Genomic DNA, 21,999 nt, shown 5'->3' with positions numbered 1-21,999 from the left:
ATCCAAAAGTTTCATTAGATACAGACCATGTCCTGAAAGAAGCTAGCAAAAGATGAAGAGTTCTTTAATTTAGCAACTCAGAGCTTCATGTCTGAGAGCAGTCATTAAAAAAATCCATGCAATGAAAAGGTACAGTGCTTTTCAGTCGGAATTTGCCTGTGAGTCTTGGTTGGAGATTTCATATCCTCCCGTTTATTCCCCCGCAACCCAGACCGGTTGAATGGCTGCCTGTATGTACCCTGTGGCAGAGAGCTTCTTTGCCTGGTACCAGATGCAGTCCCAGCAATGCTACACACCCTCCTTCATTTCTTTCTCACATCTGTCACTTTTCTCGTGAAGTTCTTCCCTTGGGGCAATTGTAATATCATATTTCTAATAGGTAGTGTCAGATTTGATCTCACAGATTTTGATTAATTTGCAACTCTTTTCCAAATTCCTGTGCCCTTCCCCTGGGGACGAATTAAGGCCTCACCTCTATTGATTAGAAAGGTAATTCTCTGAAACTCCTCTTTGTAGGAAGGAATGACTTCTGAGAGAAAATAAAAATCCATTCTAGAGTATTTTTCAAAAAAAAAACCTTGAAGAAGGAAGAGGAGAGGTGGTCTCTTAGGAAGAATAGTCTGCAGGAATGGAATAAAAAAGGCTTCTGAAAATGCAGAATAATGGAATGGATGGAAAGGGATATTCAGAATATTATAAGGTGTATCAAATAAGGAATGATTGCCAGATGACCTCATTAATTGGATAAGGATTAGCTAGTAATGCTTACTATAAAATGTTGTGTGTAGGAATGTTTTTATCTATATCTTCAAGATGCTAGGATGTTACACATGTATACCAGAGCAAACATAGTTAAGATGGCTGAAGCACGTGTTCTAGTACTTGGCTGGGCTTCCCAAATACAAAACTGCTCTCTTTCTGCTGGAGTGTATACAAGTTTCTCATTAATCAGTTGATTACTGCATCTTAGGGACTTGTGAGGTCTTGAAAAGCTCCTATTTCTGAAGCTGTTTAGTTGTTCCAAATACTGTGTGTTTTGTGTCCTCTTCCTATTGTCAAGAATTCCCATCTCAGGCAGGACTCACCCTTGGTGATGAAATAAACAAAAATGGTTTCCTGCTGTGCATTTGGATAGGAAATTAGAAGTGTAAATCTAAAATTGCTGCCCTTGTTTCTCAGATGGCATCTCAGAAGGAAGTTAGCTCTTTCTTCTTTAAGAAAAGAGGGAAGTGTCAATGGCCTGTCTCTCTGCAGAAATCAAGGAATGCTGGTCATAGGAAAAGTGATGCTATGCATGCCACTACACTGCCTTTCACTCTACTGCCTTTCACTCTTACGGAGTGATAAGATTTTCCTCAGTTACCAAACATCTACATTTGCCAGCCTTTCTCCAGAAAAGATTACTAGAATGGAACAGGAGAAAAGTGGTGGTTTTGGACAGAAGGGTATTATTATGAATGCATATGCCTTATTTCCATGAGTAATATATCACCTGTTGTGTAATGCTCTTCACACCACCTGTCTTTCACACAATGAAGGAAAACAGTAAATGAAAAAAGCCAAGATACCAATTTTCCCCTGTTTCACCAAGGAATTTGTAGCCCTTTTTGTTATTACATTTGAGCGAGTCAGTTGTGTGGTTTTAGGCCCACTAACGCCTTTCACCTCTCCAGCTTACAAGTGGCCTATCACTTAATCAGCTTGCATTTTGGTGCAGGGCACATGGACCAGATGCAGTACTGATGGCAGAAGGCAACCGTCCTGCTGAGCTGACCCAGTCTCAGATGCTTCACATTGCCCAGCAGATTGCAGCTGGTATGGTTTACCTGGCGTCACAGCACTTCGTGCATCGGGATCTTGCTACCCGGAATTGTCTGGTTGGTGAGAACCTACTCGTGAAGATTGGGGATTTTGGGATGTCTAGAGATGTGTACAGCACAGACTACTATAGGGTAAGTGAACTGCTGTAATTGGTAATAACCTAGCTCTTGTTCAGTCATCTTACCACGTTGCTGTGACTGATTCTGCTTTTACGCTCAACCATCTGTCTGTCAGGTAATTTAGAGGCTGGCATATGGAGAACCTGCTTTTGAGTTACAAAGTTTTGGTAAATTTGGAGGGAGTTAGAGTAAGATTGTCATGTCCTGTTGTTTATCTATGTTGGCTTTATATTCTAATAATAAAACACAGAAAGGTCTTTTTCTCTGGGCAGAAATTTTGCATGTTTGCTTGGCTTTAGTGAAGAAGAAGCAGCAGCAGATAAAAAGGAAGAGTGGGTAATCAAATTTGGCCCAACATTTTGAAGTCATTAAAATATGTTCTTATATATTGCTAAGACAAAGGGAAATTGTAACTTTTGGGTGTTGTACAATGTTTCAGTTTACCAGAGGAGGTGTAAGTACTGGACAGCAGCACTGGATCTCAGGAAGAGGCTAGGTGAGAAATTGTTACATACTCAGCACCTGAAAGGCTGTCAGTAAGTTTTTCCTGCCTTAAGCCAGGTCTTTAGTCCTGCTGCTTATGGTTGAAGACTTGTTTTGTCTTTGTGGGTAAGAGTAGCTCTGCTGCTTATGGTTGAAGACTTGTTTTGTGGTGGGTAAGAGTAGCCCATCGCGCTTGTTCATTCTGGCCCAGGCCGTTTTCTCTGAGCTTGGTTGCCATAAAATGATCTCTGAGGTTTGCAAAGGGCTTCTAGGATCGCTAGGTTAAACAGGACTGTGTACATTAATTACTGTTGTCAATGTTGTCTTTGTACTATGTGGCAAGTCATGTAGTTGAGAGCATTTGCTGTTTGCCACCACGTTAGTAATTTCATGATTGGAACTGAAGCTATCAGGTGTTTGTGGCTTGGGGAAGGCAATCCGTGGCCAAGCTGTTAGTTTATAAACCCTAGAGTTTATCCTGTAAGATAAGCCACTCAGCATCTTTAAGCACATTTTCTGTATCTGCCTCTCACATGACTTGGTGCCAGTGAATACCTTATAGATAAAATGAAGACCTCTTCCTTAGCCACCCAATTTGAGCTGCTGTCTCCATAAAGGAGAGTGTCACCTCAGCATCAGTGTTTGTGAGATGCCCGGAAAGAGATTGTCTCTATGTCCGGCTGAGGCTGGACAGAGCAGAGGAAGCTACACACAATGATTATTGTTAAGTGTTGTTTCACTTAACAGCTGAGAAATAACAGTCTCCTCTGTTCTTTGTCTTTTCTTTCAAAAGGCAAACCTAGTATTAGTAAACATATGAGCTAGATTCCTCTTACATTTTGTTATTTTGGAAACTTGGCACTTCAAGCTATTTGGTCAATGTAAAACAAGCATGACTGCACTTCAGAACTTGGAAAAATACACAGAATGGTAATCACTGCCTCCGTTTGTGTTTGTGAGGACACCAGTGAGCACCGAAGGCCAGGGTTTCTTGATTTTGCCTACGAAGTATGAGCAATACTTGTTGGGACTGGAGGCGTGTCTCTGTTCTGTACTTCAGTGAGACTGGATTTGTTTACCATGTTCGTCATTACACTTAAGAATGAATGTCCACGCTTATCACTAAGTGTTTGCAAAGGCCTTGACAGTCAGAGGCAGCATTTTGAACAATAAATGCTCTGCTTATTTTTGGAAAAATGAGTAACTCCTTGCTGCAGAAAAACTACCTGCAAAAAGAGATGGAAGCTAAGTAATCATATGGGCTTCCTGGGGACGACTGAGGCCTGGCACAGACATATGATAGTGTATTGAATCTGGTGTCATCTTACCTGCTCATGTACCTCTGGGTTTAATCCTTGAGTCTTACACATGAGCCCTCAAGCAAAGCTTCTACCCAGTGAAGCACAAATTTAGAACAAGACCCATGACCTGGAGAAAGCAGTGGTTCACCAAAGGAAATTCTGGGTAACCTGGGTAGTCCTTGGTTACCTCTCAAAGGACCTCATTCAAGGGTCCTTTCAACACTGCATTTCTCACTGCCTCTTATACAGAATCACTCCCTTCTTTCCTTCTTCTCTCCCTCTTCATGACTTTTTTTGAGGCCAAGGGAGGATTTGTGGCGTCCAGGGTGTAACAAAGGAGAAGAAAGAGGGAGTAGTGTGAAGAGGGTGCAATCATGGATGTGAGAGAGGGAACAAATAAGGCAGGAAAGATAAGTGTAGAGGAGTGTTAGTAAAAGACACAAGTGTGAACGAAGGGCGAAGGAGGTAGAAAAGTGTCAGAGGGCATGAATGAAGATGCAAAGTAGCATGGCTCCATCCAAATTGATGGTGTAAGCTTGCAGTATGATGGATGGATATGAAACTTAAAGTTGGGTAGTTGCTTGTTCTGCACAGTGAGAAAAACAAGAAGGACCATTCCTCTGGCCCCTCATGTTCCAGCTGGCTTCTAGCTGGTACAGAGGAGGGACAGAGCCACAGCCTGCTGTGCCACCATATTTCACAGTGATAAAAGTTGAAAGTTACAGTTGAGCCTGTGAGGTTTTGGCCTGCCCTGCTTGAGCCATTTGTGGGCCGGTCAGAAGCTGGTCATGAAACAGTCAAGGCTATGATGACTTTCCAGGCGGTTGCCTGGAGAATTATATCCATGGCAGGCCCAAGTAATGAAACTGTCAGCAATGACACTGGGATGGCACTGACCTACCATACCTAATTGTTTATAGCAGGCTAAGTCTTTTTAAATGCTCAGGCTTAATCACATATGTAGAAGCAATTCTTCCCCAACCTTGACAGCTTTATCTGATGCTTGTTGGAACGATTTACACAGCTCCAAAAAGCTCTGCAGGAAATGGTTCAGCATTTGTGTTTATTAATACACTGGAATCAGTTTTTTGGGATCCTACCACCCTGTCAGGATGTTAGATTTGCCCAAGATGATTATTTATAGCTTGCTTCTTTAAGATAAGGATGATCCCCAGTCCTTGTTCACTGTTAGATTGTTAATGACATTCTGCATTGAATCAGCTCAGTTGTTAAGACATGCTTCAGGGAAGAGAGGGAGAGAAATAACCCTTGGGCTGGGAATACATGTGACGCGTGGCCCTGATTGCACAAGCTTTGCTTTTTCTCCGCCGTTCTTTTTTCCTTTCTTTTTCATCAGGCAGGAATCTTGTGGGTGGGGGCAGCCCTGATGTACATGCTAGCATTCAGTATAACAGGAATAGTTTTCAATAGTCAGACCAGATGAGCCCAGGGACATGAAGAAACTGCAGTGGCTTTTCTTACCCAGCACTGCTGTCCACCACAGGCCAAACTAAAACAACTGTCAAGCGACACTCTGCTGCACTGCAGTCCTTGTAGCACAGTGGGTCATTTCACAAAGTTACTTACTTGCAGAGCTTAGGTCTCAGGTTCATTAGGGGCTTTTAGTTGTTTTGTTGATGTCTGGGTTTTGTTGTTTGGGCTCCCAACCCCCACAGGTCAGGATTTCCCATCTTTCCCTCTGATACCCAAGTAGTGTGACTCAGCAGCAGCTTTCAGTGGCTTAAAGTATTGACACTGAAGCATGGGAACAACTACTTTGCTAATATTTGTTCTTGTACTCAGAGATAGTATATCAGGCCCTTTTTAGGCTTCCAGTTCAGGTTTGCAAGTGGTTGCTCAGTACTTGGTCTTAAAATACTTCTATGCATTTCTTTATCATATGCAAAAAGCTTAACAGAAAAGGAGAAAAAAAAAGGAAGGTCATCTTATCCCAGTGCTTGGAAAAACTCAACAGGGATATGCTTTAAATATCCAGCCTGAGCAGCCAACTACAGGCTTGAGCCAAGATTTTGGATGAAACTCTGATCTCACCAGAGTAAGCAAGAGCTTTGCCATTAACTTCATTAGGACCAGAATTTCACCCTTCCACATTTTTATGTTTGTCCAGTGCGGGATAGAGACTGTTTCTGATTTAGATTTATGGAGCTCAGTTGTGTAATCCCTATTTAGCTATTGTATAACTTCCTTGCCTTTATGCAACAGCGCAGGGAACAGTGGAGAAAATAAGGACTCCTTTCCTCTGCTTGTACAAACCGCACAAGGATCTGTCAAAAGACTGGGGCTATTAGTGTGGTTTCCATCTTCCTTTAGGCCCAACTCGCCCCAAAGGGACAGAGAGGTTCATAAGTCACAAATTAGTTTCCTCCACTTATGGCACAGGTGGGGCAGAAGAACCCAAGAGGATGCGTTTCAGTATAAAGTCCAGTGACCCGGTTTCTCTTTAAAATCATCTGCATATTTTGTACCATGTTTTGCTTTTTAAAGAGAGCACAGCACATAGGATTGGAAGAAGCAATACAGGTTACTGAGCCCAAGCCTTCCACTCTTGCAGGAAGCCACGCAGTAGGTGTTAAGGGTGGGAGGAGCTACAAGAACCTCAGACCTCCTCAAGCTACATGGAAAACCCCAACGCTCATTAACACTTTAGCACCTTGGCACCAAGGGGCACCAAAGCCCATAAAAATTCCAGTCTGCCAGGGGAAAAGAGGAGGAGATGTCAAGGGTATCAACAGTGTCCTAAGCCCCTAAAGAGAAATTATGTTTGGCAAAAATTCCTGAGAGGTCTTAGGAAGTCAGTCGCACCCAACACACAACAGGAGGTGACAGTAATCCCCATCAGTCTGTCTCGGTGATCATTACCTTCTGAGCTGGCAAACTGTATAACGCTATGAGTGCATGAGCCAGCTGCACCAGCCTGTGGCATTACTGGGGTTTGGTGACAGCCCTCAGAGTACAGCTGGCCCTGTCACCTGTCCTCAGTGCCTCAGAGCAGTGTGGGAACTGAAGTTGACCCAGAGCCAGATCATACAGCAAGAGGGGAAACAAAAATGCAGGCGGCAAATGCAAGTCCTGAAGAAAGACTTTAGTTAAACAAATTAATACGGAGCAGCCTGCAAAACGCTGACAGCCTTCCTCTGAAATGTCTCTCAGGTATACCACAAAATTGAATAGCAGCAGTCTTGTGTCTCTGAAGCTTAAATTTCTACTTCCTGGATCACTCCTGTCCTGTCACACAGCCCCCTGTCCATCAAAGTGGATGTTGCAGATAAGTAGGATACTGGTGCCAGGGCTTTCCCCAGAAGGCTCCTCTGCAACCTCACTGTCCTAACGGATGCAAATTTTCTTTTTTATCAGCAACCTGAATTAACTCATGACCAATGTACACCTACTTGATGACATTATTCTCCTCCCTTCCTAGCCTTTACGTCCCAAGTGTATTTAGAAAAAGTACTCCTGTACCGTCCCAGACTGTTTTGGAGGGTTAAAGAAGGCACACTGTCAGGAGAAAAGGTTCTTCGTTTTTCTTCTCCTTATAGTAGCCATCTCCCATGACTTCCATTGTGTGAAACAGCAGTTTCGGTGCCTCCTTCTGGTACAGACATCACTAGGACTGTGAGCAGTACTTTCCAAATGAGATTTTGCCCGTTCTTGGATCAGAGGTACTTCCCAGCCTCTAATGAAAACATGCTGCATGGTACATCCTAGACGTGCATAGCCTGTGTCATTGGCACACAGTCACTGTATTGTCAAACAGTGCCCTGGGCCACTCTGATCTTCCACTCCTCCCAAATGAAGAACATCCCCTTTTTTTGAAGTCTTTGGTTTCAATCCCTCAGTGAATGACTTTGCAGTTCATACTGGCACATTTTGTACCTCTAGTGGTTGAGAAAGACTGTTGTCTCTCTTTTATTTTTAGCTTCTTTGGGCACTGCTTTTTTTAAAAAATTAAAATTCAGATCTTGTCTGATTTGGTGGTGAGTAAAGAACTAAAGAAACAGAATCATGATACCAAAAAGTAAACAGCTGAGGGGGTGAGAAGGATTTGTAAGGAAGTTTCTGAGATTTTTGTGGCTTTGTTTCTTAATGTTTTGTTTCTTGATCACTTCTATTTAATGTTAACGTTAAGCGAGTATTTTGGGAAAGGATGTCTTTTTAAAACAGAGTTCCTATGTGCTTTCAGTTCAAATGTGAGAAGTTATTACACTTCTTAGCCTCCCAGGAAGACTTCCAGAAAAACTAAGGATTACACAATTCGTTATTCCAGGCCAATTTTAAAAATACCCAGCTTTCAGGCCTTCTCTCTGTATAAAAAGGCCAAAAACCCTTTTGAGAAACTGTTTTGACACTTGGGAGTATTACAGTCCTCAGCAAACGGTCCTGATTCTGATCTCTGCTGTTGCTTAGCAAAGCCAGAGTAGCAGTTTGAAGACAGTGAAATAACATTAGTATTAGAGTAGTGAAATGGCAAAGAGCGTGTTGCCCGCTAGGCATAGTCCTTCCTTCATGTGTGAACCTAATATTGTAGAGTGCTGTATTTCTGGCAACTGCACAATACACTTTTCTGGTGACTGTATGAAACAGTTGCTAAAAGATAGTGCTAGTAAAATAATCACCAGAGAGTGATCTCGCTTAAGCTATTTCCAGTACCAAATGCCTATTTGCAAAGAGAATTAATGCATGACAGCAAGGGGCTAAAAAAAGAAAAGGCTGGTTTATCATTATTTGGGCTGTAACTAGCCAGGCAAGCACCACGATACAAATGTTTACAGTGAGGAACGAGTGTCTGTCTATTCTGAAAGGGCAATAGCAGCAAACACCTGCAGGTCTCAGCTGTCACTACGGAGTTGAATACCTGTGTGGGGGAGTTTGGAGGAGGCTGCACTAAAGAAAACAAGAAAGAGTTACTGAGAAGTCGAGCAGCTTGTCAAGGCATCCTCGTAGGTGTGTGTATTGAATTGTCACAGTTTGAAGGCACAGTTTGAAGGCTTTTTATTAGCTGCTATTTTTGCATCCATTGCTCAAAAGGAAATTATCTGCTTCCCTACATGGTCTTTTCGGCTCTCCTCCTCCGTCAGAGGCTCATTGCATCATGTGTAGTGCTGGGGAGGACAGAGGGTTCCAGCAGCCCTGGAGGACTGTGCACAGATGATTTCATGCAACTGGAAACAATACAGGAAATAATGGGCCAGCTAGAGAGATGTAAATCCAAACTAGCTGCCTTGAAGTCAGTGCAGTAACTCTGAACTTAAAGTAATGTAATCGCAAGCAGAATTAGGCCTAATGATTTTAGAGGGCTTTTGGGAGCTTCCTAAAGGTCACCACAATGTCAGCATTTAGAAACTTGTATGCAGCAGGACATGGCGTTATCCTGATGCTAAAGGATTAGCAGCATGGCTTGATACCTGTTACTACTTGCCCATGCCAGAATATATTCTGTTGTGTGCAGGAAGCATGCTCTTTCCCCAGCTCATACTTACACATCTCTGACTGCTGGTGTTTTGTCTGGAATTGCAGTTACCTGCTCAGTTGTACACAGAGAGGCTAAATTCAGCTTTGTCTCAAGCAAGTACAGTTCCATCATTTTTAGCATGGCTATAGATGTAGTCACTTCCCAAGTGAAGTTTTCTCATCATCTTCATGCCAGGGTCATTGGTCTTGCTTATAGTTCTGTTTCCATCTGTTTTCACTGAGACAGATCCTAAGAGGGGAGTCCAAGAAAGTTTTCCATATTAGTGCTAGGAGAAGGAACATCAGATGTTCAGCATGTGTAGTGTGCTGCATTTAACAGTGAGTTAAGTCTTGCAGGGTTAAAGACAAGACAGTAATACAGAAAATGAGATTTTTAACTGGGAGGTTGTGACATACTTTGTTTTGCCAGATTTAAGCCCCCTCTCACATGGAATGTGCAAGTGGGAAGCCAGCTCTACGGCTCCTGGAACACATTCTTCTTCAGTCTGTGAGATCAAAGAGTATAGAGAGGGCAAAACCAGAAGAACATAATGACTAGGTTGAAAAATGGAGCTGATTGAAAGACAAACTAGAGCAGGGTGACCTTGCTTCTGTGACCAGTTGCTTGATTACCCATTGAATTTGGGTGTCTAATTATGCCTTTGTAAATCCACCCCCACTAGATTTACACCAGCGTGGTTCTCATGCAGGATGTCAAGAGATAGGTTAATCTTGAGAAAATAAGTTCAGCCAGGAAGCAGCACCTAGAAACATATGCCAGGAAATGCAGAAATCCTGCTGAAGCACACTATAGCTAAAAGCTCTGAATGTATGTCAATGAAAAACTTAATCAAAGTCTTTGGAAATTTTCAAATGGAAATTTTCCCTCTGTTTGCTTCTGTTAAAAGCTTTGAAAATTTACTGTTTGGTCCCATTTTGGTTATAAAACAGATACTACAGTTTTCAAATGGATGGAAATTTTGGGTTTCCCACCCCATTTTTAAAGCATTTTAACGGTGTGGTTTTCAGAGGGGTTACTCCTGCTGTATGCAGTTGGTAAGAGCCTTAGGATCCATATGCACGCCTATAGAATAGCAGGAAGTTTACACAGTCAGCATCACCAGTGGCTGACACAAGCTTTTTCTGTTGAGGGGCTTTTAGCACAGATGTTCATTAACTTAGAAAGTCCTTTTAAAATTATATATACAAAACTGAATCATTCTCAAAAATAACCACACATATGGATATAAATTGCAGGAAAGCAATGATTCACACGTTGAAATTAGCTTTACGAACCGCAATTTGGAGAGCTTTGCAGAACTCTGATCGAAATCGGCTCATTCCATGAAGTAGCAGCACAGCCCTACAAAGCCATTTTTGCAGGTGCTGAAATGATTTGACTGCTGTTTAGATATTTAGCACGTAAGAGGGCCATGTCCTCAATCCCAACCCTGTTCACGATTAGCTGGATTGTAGTTGGAATATTGGTGGAGGCTTTTTCTGTTGACTTTACTAGAGCCAATGTTTTATCTGGGGCTTTAGAAAGTGAAAAGTTTACAGGCAACATTTTCTAGAGACCAGGCATAGAACAGCAAGAGAAATGATGAAGTGATTTCTGTAGTTTTTCTTCCTGGGCCAGGTCTTTGTGCAGACCATTAATGCCATTTAGTAATTGTGGGGAGGAACTGTGTGTAAATATCTGGAGAAAGAGATACTGTACTGTAGTGCTACAGATTGTCACTTTTGGCAGGAAATCTGCAAAGCAAATGACAGAACTCCAAAGGTTAGCAGCTGAAACTGTTGACTTTGTGATGTGTGATGCACACACTGTTGAGGAAAAGATGATGTGGGAACAAAATGAGAAAAAGATCTCTGGGAGCACTGTGAGCACAGTCAGAAACTGGAGCAGCAGCTCCTGGCTGGTGCAGAGCACTGGTGCACCTTGTGTGACTGCGCCACTGCCTCCACTGATGATGGGGACAGCACAGAAAGGCCACCCGGAGGGAGCAGGACTAAACGGGAGTTCTCTTTTGAGGACTGATCACAGAATCAGCTCCCAGCAGAGTCTTTGCAGGCTTCCAGCTGGAAGGTTTTCTTATGCAAATGGCCTCTCTCCTTGCAACAAGGAAAGCAGTTGCTAGGCAGTTTTCCTAAATATGCATGTTTTTTCCTGGGCCCAAAGGACAATGGGCACTCTTTTGGCTCACAGAACTCAGGAAGCACGGAAAAGAAGAACTAGACAATTAGACTATCAAGTGCTATGTGTAACGGGATGGATCGAGAGGATGAGAGGACAGCATCAGCTAGTAATAGAGCAGACTCTACAAATCGGGCTCTGTAGATTGGTGCATGCACAGTAAAGAGCTACTGACGGTGAGTGGAAATGGGGAACAAGGGAAGCAGTGTGTGATACTGCAGGTCACTTAAATCTTCACTGCTCTCTGGGTCCTTCGGCTGTCTGCTGGAGCACCTGGCCAGCCAGGCAGCTTGCATGTGTCCAATCCAATATGGAGTGGAAGGGAAGTCATTAGCAAAGACTTGGGTCAATCCAAGCCTGTTGGCATCGGTGACAGACAACATGGACATACTTTAGGTTACCTATGTAGTTGTAATGGCTATGCCTTTGTGAAGCCTTTTCAATATCAGACATCATGAACAGTACTGAAGTTTTTGACAAGTTGTCAGGAACAGCTCTCCAAGCTTCCCAAAAAGTGAGGACCCCAGAACTGAGGTGATTTTGCATCTTGCAGGCTCAGGAACTTTGTAATTAGACTTCAGAGATAACTTGGCTTTGCATTAATCCAGTCTTACATGAAATGGAGCCAAAACACTTAAAAAATGCTGTCAAGCTTCTAGCTGTGGCCTAACTTTAGGAAGAGGTGAAGGCCTGATTTAAGGTGAGTTAGGGAATATGCATCTGATATCAAGCACAGATAAAAAAAAAAATTAGAAGAGGTCATGATGACTCAAATTCTTCTGTCTCCATCAGGCGAGTAAACAAATCTGCAGAAGAAAAGCCACATGAGTGGGAAGTAACTTCGTTCTTCCCCGCATACTGAAATGCTTTCAAGAAGCATATCTAGCTTAATACCTTGAATTTACTTTTAGAAGTTACTATTTATTTGTCCTTTAACAGTATCTTTGCAAAGCTGCTGTCCAGCCCTTGAGGATTTGAAGGGCTTGCATTAAATTTGGTATACAATCAGTTCCTACCTCTGTTCTCCAGTTCATCTCATCCAGGGCTTGATACTGCAATAGTAATGTCTCGTGTCTTTTGGTTTGGGAGCAGAGTCAGACTCATTGAAATGCTCAGTTAGAGGTACCAACCCTGAGAGGTGATGCAAATGAAGTTTCGAAACGATACCCTTATTTAGTCTTATATCTTTGTGTTGTTCTCCGGTGAGACATAAAAGTTATCTTGTCTGTTTTCAAGCTATTCCCCAATGCATATTTATGGTGGTCAAAAGTTTAACACACTGAGTAGATGAGCCTTAGTTTAAAGCCTATGGAAGCATAACTTTGCTCAAGTTACATCTTCTCTCTTTGCTTCTCTCTACTATCAATGTAGTTAGCTTTTAAATTGTATTTTAACTCTTGATTTGACCTGGAATAATCATGCCTTTAATTTGCTGTGGCATTTTTTTCCTTTGTGACAGTTATGAGGAAAGACTGTTTGACTTTGGTTTTGTTCGTGGAGCTACATTCCCATATGCATTATGTAACCAGGAACTCTGCAAAATTGGGTAAACTCTACCAAATGGGTAGCAAAACATATGCAATCAATTAGAATACTTTTTGAGATTAAATTTACTTTTGAGGAGTTTGCCTAAACCACCTTATTCAGAGTTGAGTCATGAAGAACAGTGATGTGGAAGGCCCCAGGTTAGAGAGGCAACTAACGAATGGTCAGCAAAGATTTTCAAGAATCTGTATCCTTGGTGATGTAGGTGAGACCAAACCATTTTCAGCAACATTACAGAAAATACATGTACTGCCATTTTTTTCCATACCAGGAATGCTACAACATTGCTAGCTCTAATTATTAAAAGAAATCATTAGCTAAATCACTTCCCTACCCACCAACTCAGAAGAACAGCTTAAATTCTTACACTTAGACAAGCAAACAAATGCAGGATTCTGTAAAGTGTCTTTTCCTTCCTGGGCCCTTTCACTAAGGGCAAGAATTGTGAACAAGAAATATAATGGGGCAAGATGTGTATAATTAGGAGGCTAAAGAGCTATTCAAGCAAAAGGTTATTACTGTCTCAGAAACAAATGTGTATGTACCGGCATGATTGGGGGTGTAAGCGAGAATTTTGTAAGTATAAGAAGTAAGTCTGGAAAAGCCCTTTCAGTGGGAGCAACACAGAGCACAAAGAAGCCCAACTACTTCCAGGGTAGAGATGGATACACTTTGGAAGAAGCTTAAATGATAGTCACCCGTGATACTTGGGGCTCATCAAACCCTACTTCAGTCCTGTGTTCCACATAGCTGTGTTCAAGCTTTTCTCCACAACTGTGAGTCCTGGAAGTGAACATTTTTAAAAGAATGTCATTTTAGTTATTCATATAATAACATGCTTAGAAGCCAGGACTTTAAGGAAGAGCTATAGTGGGAGACTTTTGATAATAGAGTAAAAGGCTGCAAATCTACATCTACAAAAAATAATGAGCCTTTGTAATAAAGGAGTACATAGTGAAAATAAAATAGATAAAAAGCCATTTAGAGATAAAGGAACCTTGAGATTGTGGTACTTTAAAGCACAAAGTACTGTTTTTTGTTGCTATTGAAAATGAATATGGTCTAAGCAGTTAGTTTTGTAGCTATACAATTTTTATAGAAGACAGAAAGACACTGATATGTATTCAAAGAATGAAAACTTGTCCAGCTTCCAGACCAATGAGCAAACTGGCATTGATACCACTGGGGACAGGATTTTTACCTTTACCCTTATTAATTGCAAATTTTTAATGGCTTTACATCTGTTTTCGCTTCTGTGTTCACTGCTGTATCTAAAGGGTGAAAAAAAATCACATCAGCCTATGATCCAATCCTTGCATGCCACACCATGAAGCAAACCAATGTTTTGCTGGAAATGTAAGTTTTGTTTTCTTTTTTTTTTCCAACTGATATGTAAAATGTGATGCAGTCTGATCCTTCCTTAGGAGATTATTTTTTAACATCATTTAGTCCATTCCAAGGGGGGGGGAGGGGTGTGTGTGAAGGGAGTCCTTCAAATTATTTTATGACCTGCAAGATCATGTCTCTATAAATCTGGATTTAATGGTGTACACAGAAAGGGGGAAATCTTATCAGGGAAATCACTCTCATTTTCTTTCTCCTTCTCTTTTTAATTTTCTTTTTCATTTTTTGGTGATAGAATTTTAGGAAGATAAAGAACTGTTCATTAAATATATTGCCAGATATTCTTGTTTCACTGTCAGTATAAATATAAAGGGGAAAAAAAAGAAGAGGCAACATGAAGGACAGACATGACGATTACAAATCATTTGTCCTAATGTTTTTCTCACCTACCTTTCTCATAGTGCCTCAGCCCAATCCCACAAAATAAAAATGTGATGTTATCTGGAGAATATAGATTCTTTCTAGATTGATTTACCAGATGCCTGTCACCACCAAGTCACTTTGAAAGGCTAACTGATAGGCTGGGCTCTTTGCAAGCTACTGCTCTGCATGCAGTCCTTTTGCAGCTGATTATGCTGCCAATGTTATTTTCTGATGGTGAGATTTAGTGCAGCATAGCTGGCTGGCAGTATCCTTGTAGGAGATTTTTCTTGCTTGTGAGCTAAGCGAAGGGCAGGGTCCTGCATTCTTGGCAGCCATTCATATGCATGAGCTGTTTGTTTTTTGCATTCAGCAAGCAGAGTTTTAAATCATCTTCAGCAAAACAAGACACAGAGAAAAAAGAGAGATCAAAATAGAGCTGAATATTTCATGTCATAATTTTGGCAGCATGTCTCGTCTTGTCTTCTACACTGAAAGCACCAATGAAAAAGGGAATTTTGCAGTTTTCAGTCGAGTGACTTTTCCATGCTCCTTGAGTATCCTCACATATTCTAGGACTGGTCTCTTATGCCATATCAGCCATTTTTTTGGAGAAAAGAATCTAGTGTTGAGTACTTGTGTGGGAAAAGCATAACCATGTTAAAATACAGCTCAATGCCAATACACAGTGAGTGGAATGTGCTCCTCAGCAGAAAGCCAATAGATACTACTTGAATCTACAAAATAAAGCTTATATGTTGTTTAAGATATACAGGCCCAATATTGCCATTTTCTGCAGAGGGGAATTCTGTTTAAAGTGATCAGAAGATCCATCTCACACAACTCCTCCCTGTTTGCATAGACACACACAGTTGTGATTTTTTACATCAATCATGCTTGGAGGAACATACAGTTTTGACCAACAAATGTTTCCATGGCAGTTTGGAAAGGGACTAAATGGTGGGTTTGGAGCTGAGCCAGCTTGTATATGCCTACATATTACGCAATATTAACCCTCTTGTTTTCTGTCCCGATCAGCTTTAGTTAGTAGAATAAAACACTAAGTAGAAAAGGAGGAAACTGAAGGCTGTGCTGTACTACACGCAGTAAGAAGCCCTTCAAATACAGCTTTAAGCACAGCTAAAATGGCATAAACTAGGAAATACAAAGGAGTTTCACAGACAGGTTTATACAGCTCCACTGTACAACGTGAGACTGAAGATATGTCTAGTCTGCAGGCACTGCTAGCTCTAAAACTGTGACACAAGCTTGATGCAGACTGCAAAGCTATTCAGAAGCAGGGTGAATGCTCCTTTTCTGGGACTTAGATTTCTCTGCCTGTGCTACTTACAAAGTCCAAGCTAGCTGCTTTAAAGGTAGCTTGTGTTCATGTGTTCTCAGTCATGTCATTAGGGATATGGAAAACAGCATTATGTTAATTAACGCAATCAGAAAAAAAAATGTAAATACTGCATCTTTCCTAGTTATTCCTTTTAATCTGGCAGTATTTTACAACATCTTAATAGATTTCTTTAAGACAAAAGGCAGCAAAAATAGAAAATGAAAAGGAATAGATCTGGATCTGTTTAGCCTTCAGGTTACATAAAGTAGGCAATTACTCTGCACCTGTAGTTGAATAATTTCCTATTGTAAGTAAAGTTCACAGGGGTAGTGATGGATTTAAAAACTGCCTGGGATTCTCAGAACTCCTGGCTTTGGAATAATTGTGACCTCAAAATTTTGGGAGTACCTGTTTTCCTACTGTCCTTCTACTGCTGTTTCAGAGGGTCAATTCTGAGAAATGGTGGGAACTAGTTGTTAGAATCAGCTTAAGTATTGAAGAAATGTGGATTTTCTTTAAATAAAGGTGCAGAAAGCAGTTGGGAATTGTGTCCCTAAATCAGAGGACAAGAAGGGGAGCAATAGGTTGTAGAACTATCTGTGATTTCACTTCATAAAGGACACTGGGAGTAAGCAAAAACACGCAAGAGGGAAAGGCTAATGGACAAAGAGGGATACAGTGAAAAGTGCCAAAAAGCATTTGAGATTGCCTTTGAAAAGAATGTTAAAATAAATAAGAGCAGGTCCCTTGACTGTTTAAAAACAATGAGAAGGAAAGTGTCGCCACTACAGACATGGTGTTGTGGGAAGGAGAGTTAGTTTGGCCTGGAAGCAAAATTAATTTTTAACATCAGGTCTTGAAAGGACAGTGATGAATATGAAGATATAGGCAAAGTGGCTAATGGGACTGAGAACGTGAAAGCTAAACCTGGAACAGGCATAGGGAAGAGATCCTCGAACAATGTGGGACATGGACAGCTCGTTTTATGACGGGAGACAAAGTTCAGCAAACTCTTTAAGCTGCATAAGCCAGCCCTGCTGCCCAAAGAGAAGGTCCTGCTCTCCTGCTAGTCTCAACAGCTGATTCCTGCATCATCCTTTTTTCTGCAGCAGTACAAGTGTTGAGACTAGCAGGAGAGCAAGACCTTCTCTTTGGAACCAAAACTACTGATTGTGTGAGAAGTATTTGGTTCGGCAGAGCGTCAACATGAGTAGCAGTTTCAAGCATAGATACTTCATTTTGTCTGGATCAGTTCACCCCATCTTTAGTTTGCACAGAATATTCAAAGTAGAGTTGCTAGCATTTGCAAAAGACAGGTTCAAGTGGCTGATTTTTCATGGCAAGGAAAAAGTTTTGAAGATAAAATATTTCTTATTTATGAAAATACTTGCCAGTACCTCTGCAACTCTTACTTGTAACTTCTTAGCTTCTTTTACTGCTTACAAAACCACACACATAACAGAAAATCAGGCCTGACTTTGTATCCTCTCTATGACTTTGGGAAAATCTGTTCTTTAATTCTGCATGCAGTCTCCCTTCCCTTGACTTTGATTAGATTTAATTAGACTTTAACCCACAACATTCCAGGACGGTTGGGTTCTAGTTTTACAGATGCTTCTGTTTGACCACAGGCAGAGCAAATATTGATTTGGCCTTTTTGTTTCCCAGTGTCCTCCATTTGTTACTAGGTAAAGTCAGATGAAGACTTTAAAGGATGAAAACATGTAAATAGTTCTTCTTCTGCTCCATCTGTATCTCTCCCTTCTATTTTCTTCACATTTTCATTTTTTTCAAGAAGGGTGAACTTACCTTTTCAGCCTGTGCTCCTCTCAAAAACATGAGTGGCTTCTATTTGTGACAAGTTTTATTATGACTCTTGCTGCTTCAGCGAGGTGGAAGTTACCTCTTAGGTCAAAAAGCTACAGCTTTGCATGCAAAGTGGTAAGAGTATAGAGTCTTCATGCTGGTTTATGCCAGGTTCTCACTGGAGTTTTAATGTATAGCAGATTCATCACATTCATTATTGCATATTATATGCCCTGCTCCAAACTTCTTTCGCAGAGAGCATGAAGCCATTACAACCTTAGCCACTGTCGAGCTTTCAAGCTCTGGAGGTCTGTTCAAGTGCTGGAGATCCGCAATATGATGATGAAGGGAGCAGCAGTCCAAAACTAATACGACAAACAGGACACCCATATGACAGTCTTAACTGAGTCTTGCGTGGTGGAGATGGGGAAATGGACAAAGCCTAATTTTTCTATCGGATATAATAGCAGAAGATGTAATAAAGCAAACCTATACCTGTTATTCTTAAAAGGTGAATGGTATTTTTGTCTCACTCCACCTTTCCCTACAACACCTAGAAAAAAGAGAATTCTGTTAGAAGGGGACCAATGGAAGTTGCCTTAAAGTTCACTTCATCCTTTCTTCTGTTGCTGAGGCTGGGATCAGGTTGAATAGCATCAAGATCAGCTGCTTGATTTCCAGCAGGTATCTGGGTGCATTGTTCTGGTCTTGCTCTTCATTGCAAGCATTGGGAGCCTTGAATAGCAGGAAACACAAGTCCCACGGTGGCAGTGGAGCTTTTGCTCCGCATTGAAATCCCAGAGAGTATCTCTCTGCAGCTGTAATTTTAATTATATAGGATGATCCTCTGCCTTTTACAGAGCAACTACTCAGAATTTAAAAGGAGCCTGGAGACTTCTGGGGACAGGCAGGTTAAATTATAGTTATTACAAGGCAGCTATTTCAAGATTACTACCCTCTGAATAGCAAATCCCTTACCCCCATGAAACACAAACAAAACAAAAAGTTTACTTGTCCTTCCAGAATTCTTCTGGCATTCAATTCATAACTTGCAATTTTTAGCCCTTCACCTCAACACTTTCTTCTGCTTTGTAGAAAAAAACCTAATCATTACAGTTTCCAGGATGTCGGACTAAGGTCCTGAAATTAAAAGCCACAGATACTCATTTGGTTTCAATAGGTTTTTATGTGTAAATGCTAAAACTGGTTCTTTCATGTGCATGAAAGAGCAGGGGAGTGTAAATACCCAAATCTGTATATTGTTTTTGTTTTCATGGGGGTGGGTTGCTAAACACTTCCCAACATAAGAGATCCTCATAGTCTTCTCCGCTGCATTGCTTAAGGTTGGGCTTGCATGACTGCCCAAGCCACTCCAGTGCACTGCTGAAAAGGGCTTGGCTCCCACATCAGTATCTGAAGACACACGGGCTATGTTCCCTCCTGCCACAGCTCTCCCATTGTATTCCTACCAAGGCAGCGTATCCTCCTCCTGGGCATCCCACAAGTAGGATAAGCATCTGTTCTTCTGAAGTCAGCAAAAACGCAACAGGTTTGCTGTAACCACTATGCCGATGCTTGGTCCCAGTGCTGGTCCATTCTACGTTCTTTTAGTATAGCAGTTCAGAGACAGCTTAGTCGGGTAGATGAGGAACCAGGTGTCTCTGCTGCAATTTGAACCTTCCATGGTCAAATCCCATTGCTGACACATTGCGAGGAACTGTTACGTTTGCATAAAGTTAGATGTGAAAGAAATTAGGCAAGTGGCCACGCACTGAGTGATGAGATTAAGAAGTAGTATGTAACAGTTTCCTCATTTGCAGAGCACAGTCTAGCAAATGTACAGAATTAAACAGAGGTTCTGTGGAAAAACTTTATTAGATCCTGTAATTAAAAATGTTTTCCATAATGCATATTTAGATTGCTAGTGGTGCTGGAATCTTTCACTCTAGATCAAAAAAAAAAACCCTTATACATCATATAAGTGATATAAAAAATATTTATGCAGAAATGATACAGATGTAAACGTGATCAGTTGCACTGATGAAGTACATTCACAAATGCTTCTGCCTTTATCCACTACCCATAAGCATGTTTGCCCACTCAGAAACCCAACTCCCCAGGACTTGTAAAATGCCAAAGATCATCTAACATTTCATTACATTTTAATTCAACATGCAAGGGAGATTTTTCATTTCCCTGGGTTTAACCCAGTCATCCTGATGAGAAATGCACATGGTACATGACAATAAGCAATGAAGTGAGGTGCAAACTGGGCCCATCTTCAAAATCAGGTATCTCATAGATACATGGGGCTCTCCATTCTGGCCTAATTCTCTCTGACAAGGCAGATACTGTCCTGACTGTCCTGACCTGCCCAAGCAAGCTCAATATGCATGTGACTCTCCAGCCTTTCTAAGAAATGACTGAGCTTGTTCTTGAAGTGTAAATCACATTTGCTTATAAGCTATCTGCCCTATCTCTGGCCATTTTTTGTGGGCGTTTTCTAATGCTGTTCCAGAATCTATAATCTGTGGATGGTGGATATTAGGGTGCATTCCTGCCAGTTCCCATTACTATCTGTTTATGAACCAGTTGTTCATGAATTTGTCTAATCCTTGTTTGCACCTACCAATGCTGTCTACCTTCATAACTGTGGCAGCAAGTTCCAAAAGTTTAATACCCATTATGTAAAAAATACTTACTTTTATCTGTTCTGAACTTCTCTCCTACTAATTTCATTGAGTGTCCTCTTATTACAGTATTTCAGACTTTGCTAATAACAGTTCTGCAGTTGTTGCTGATTGACCTCACTTTATCCATCACTTTAGTGATTTTGTAAGCCTCAATGTAAGCATTTTGGTTCTCTTTTCTGTGCCCCTCCAATTACATTACATCCTCCTCGAGCTGTGGAGACCAGAACTGCACACAGCACTAAAGGCTGTGGGAGGCCCATGGCTGTGTAATGTGGCAGAATTATGCCCTGTGCCGTGTTGTTAGTACCTGTGCTGGTGATGCTCAATGTCTGAGTTTTTTCTGGCAGGAAAATGCTCACTGAACTGTTGGTGTCAGAGATGGCTCCAAAATCTCCTTCCTGAGTTGTAGCTGCCGGTGCTGGGTGTAAACATAGGTTACTAGGTTACTACATGTATTTATCATGCATTTAGTTAACTGCATTGAAGCTCATCTGCTGCCCACTCTCTGTTTTTTGAGATCCTTCTCACAAAAGCCTCTCCAAGAGCTTAGTATCACCCCCACACTTGGACTAATTGACAATGCCCTCTGGTCTCCAGGCTGTTGATGAAGATGTTGAATGTAGCTGGTCCTGACACTGACCTCTGGGGACTCCACTACTGCCTCTTCTCTATCCTGAGAAGTGACCTTGAAGTCCTACTTGCTGCTTCTTGTCCTTTAACCAGCCTTCAGACCATAAAAAGGCCTGTCCTAAACCCTGCAGCGTCTTAGGTTTTTTAATAACCTTTAATTGTAGCTGGTCCTGACACTGACCTCTGGGGACTCCACGCCTGCCTCTTCTCTATCCTGAGAAGTGACCTTGAAGTCCTACTTGCTGCTTCTCTTTAACCAGCCTTCAGACCATAAAAAGGCCTGTCCTAAACCCTGCAGCGTCTTAGGTTTTAATAACCTTTAATGTAGAGCCTTATCAAAAGTGTTTTGAAAATCCACAATGCTTTGTCTCTGCTGGCTCACCTTTGTTCACAAAAAGTGTTTTGAAAAATCCACATATGCTTTGTCTGCTGGCTCACCTTTGTTCACATTCATTCTGAATACCCTGTGGGCCACCACTAGGCTGGCAGAGTGGGATTCCTTTCTACAGAAGCTTCTGTTTCCCACTCTGCTCAGAAAAATACAGACAGACTGTTTTTATCCATGCATCGGCTTTCTGGCACAGTTGCTCTTTTTAATGATAGTCATACACCTGCAGTTTCCCACCTGCATATCTTTGGACTCAGGTGAATGCCATTTGGTCCTGGTAACACTAACAAACAACTTCTCTATTTGCTTGGAAAAAAAATCTTTCTCCCTTCCTGTAATCCTTTAACATTTTCTGTTTCAAATATTAATCTTATTTAATAAAATCACTCTCAGTTGTGTGAGAGGGTGGGCTTACACAAGTGCTGCAAACCCTGTAAAACA

At 41.4% G+C, this 21,999-nt stretch overlaps 1 protein-coding gene across 1 annotated transcript in view; it reads left to right on the top strand.

Annotated features, from left to right (window-relative positions):
- NTRK2 (neurotrophic receptor tyrosine kinase 2) overlaps positions 1–21,999 on the top strand; it is a 189,340-nt gene that overhangs the window by 147,540 nt on the left and 19,801 nt on the right. Inside the window, exon 14 of the mRNA XM_009273172.2 lies at positions 1,718–1,952. Within this exon, the coding sequence (XP_009271447.1) occupies positions 1,718–1,952 (235 nt within the window). The remainder of the gene's footprint in view (positions 1–1,717; positions 1,953–21,999) is intronic.

Source organism: Aptenodytes forsteri, unplaced genomic scaffold (genome assembly GCF_000699145.1).
Source record: "Aptenodytes forsteri isolate BGI_AS27 unplaced genomic scaffold, ASM69914v1 Scaffold154, whole genome shotgun sequence".
NCBI classification, from domain to species: Eukaryota; Metazoa; Chordata; class Aves; order Sphenisciformes; family Spheniscidae; genus Aptenodytes; species Aptenodytes forsteri.
This window is presented reverse-complemented; position numbering and strand designations above follow the sequence as displayed.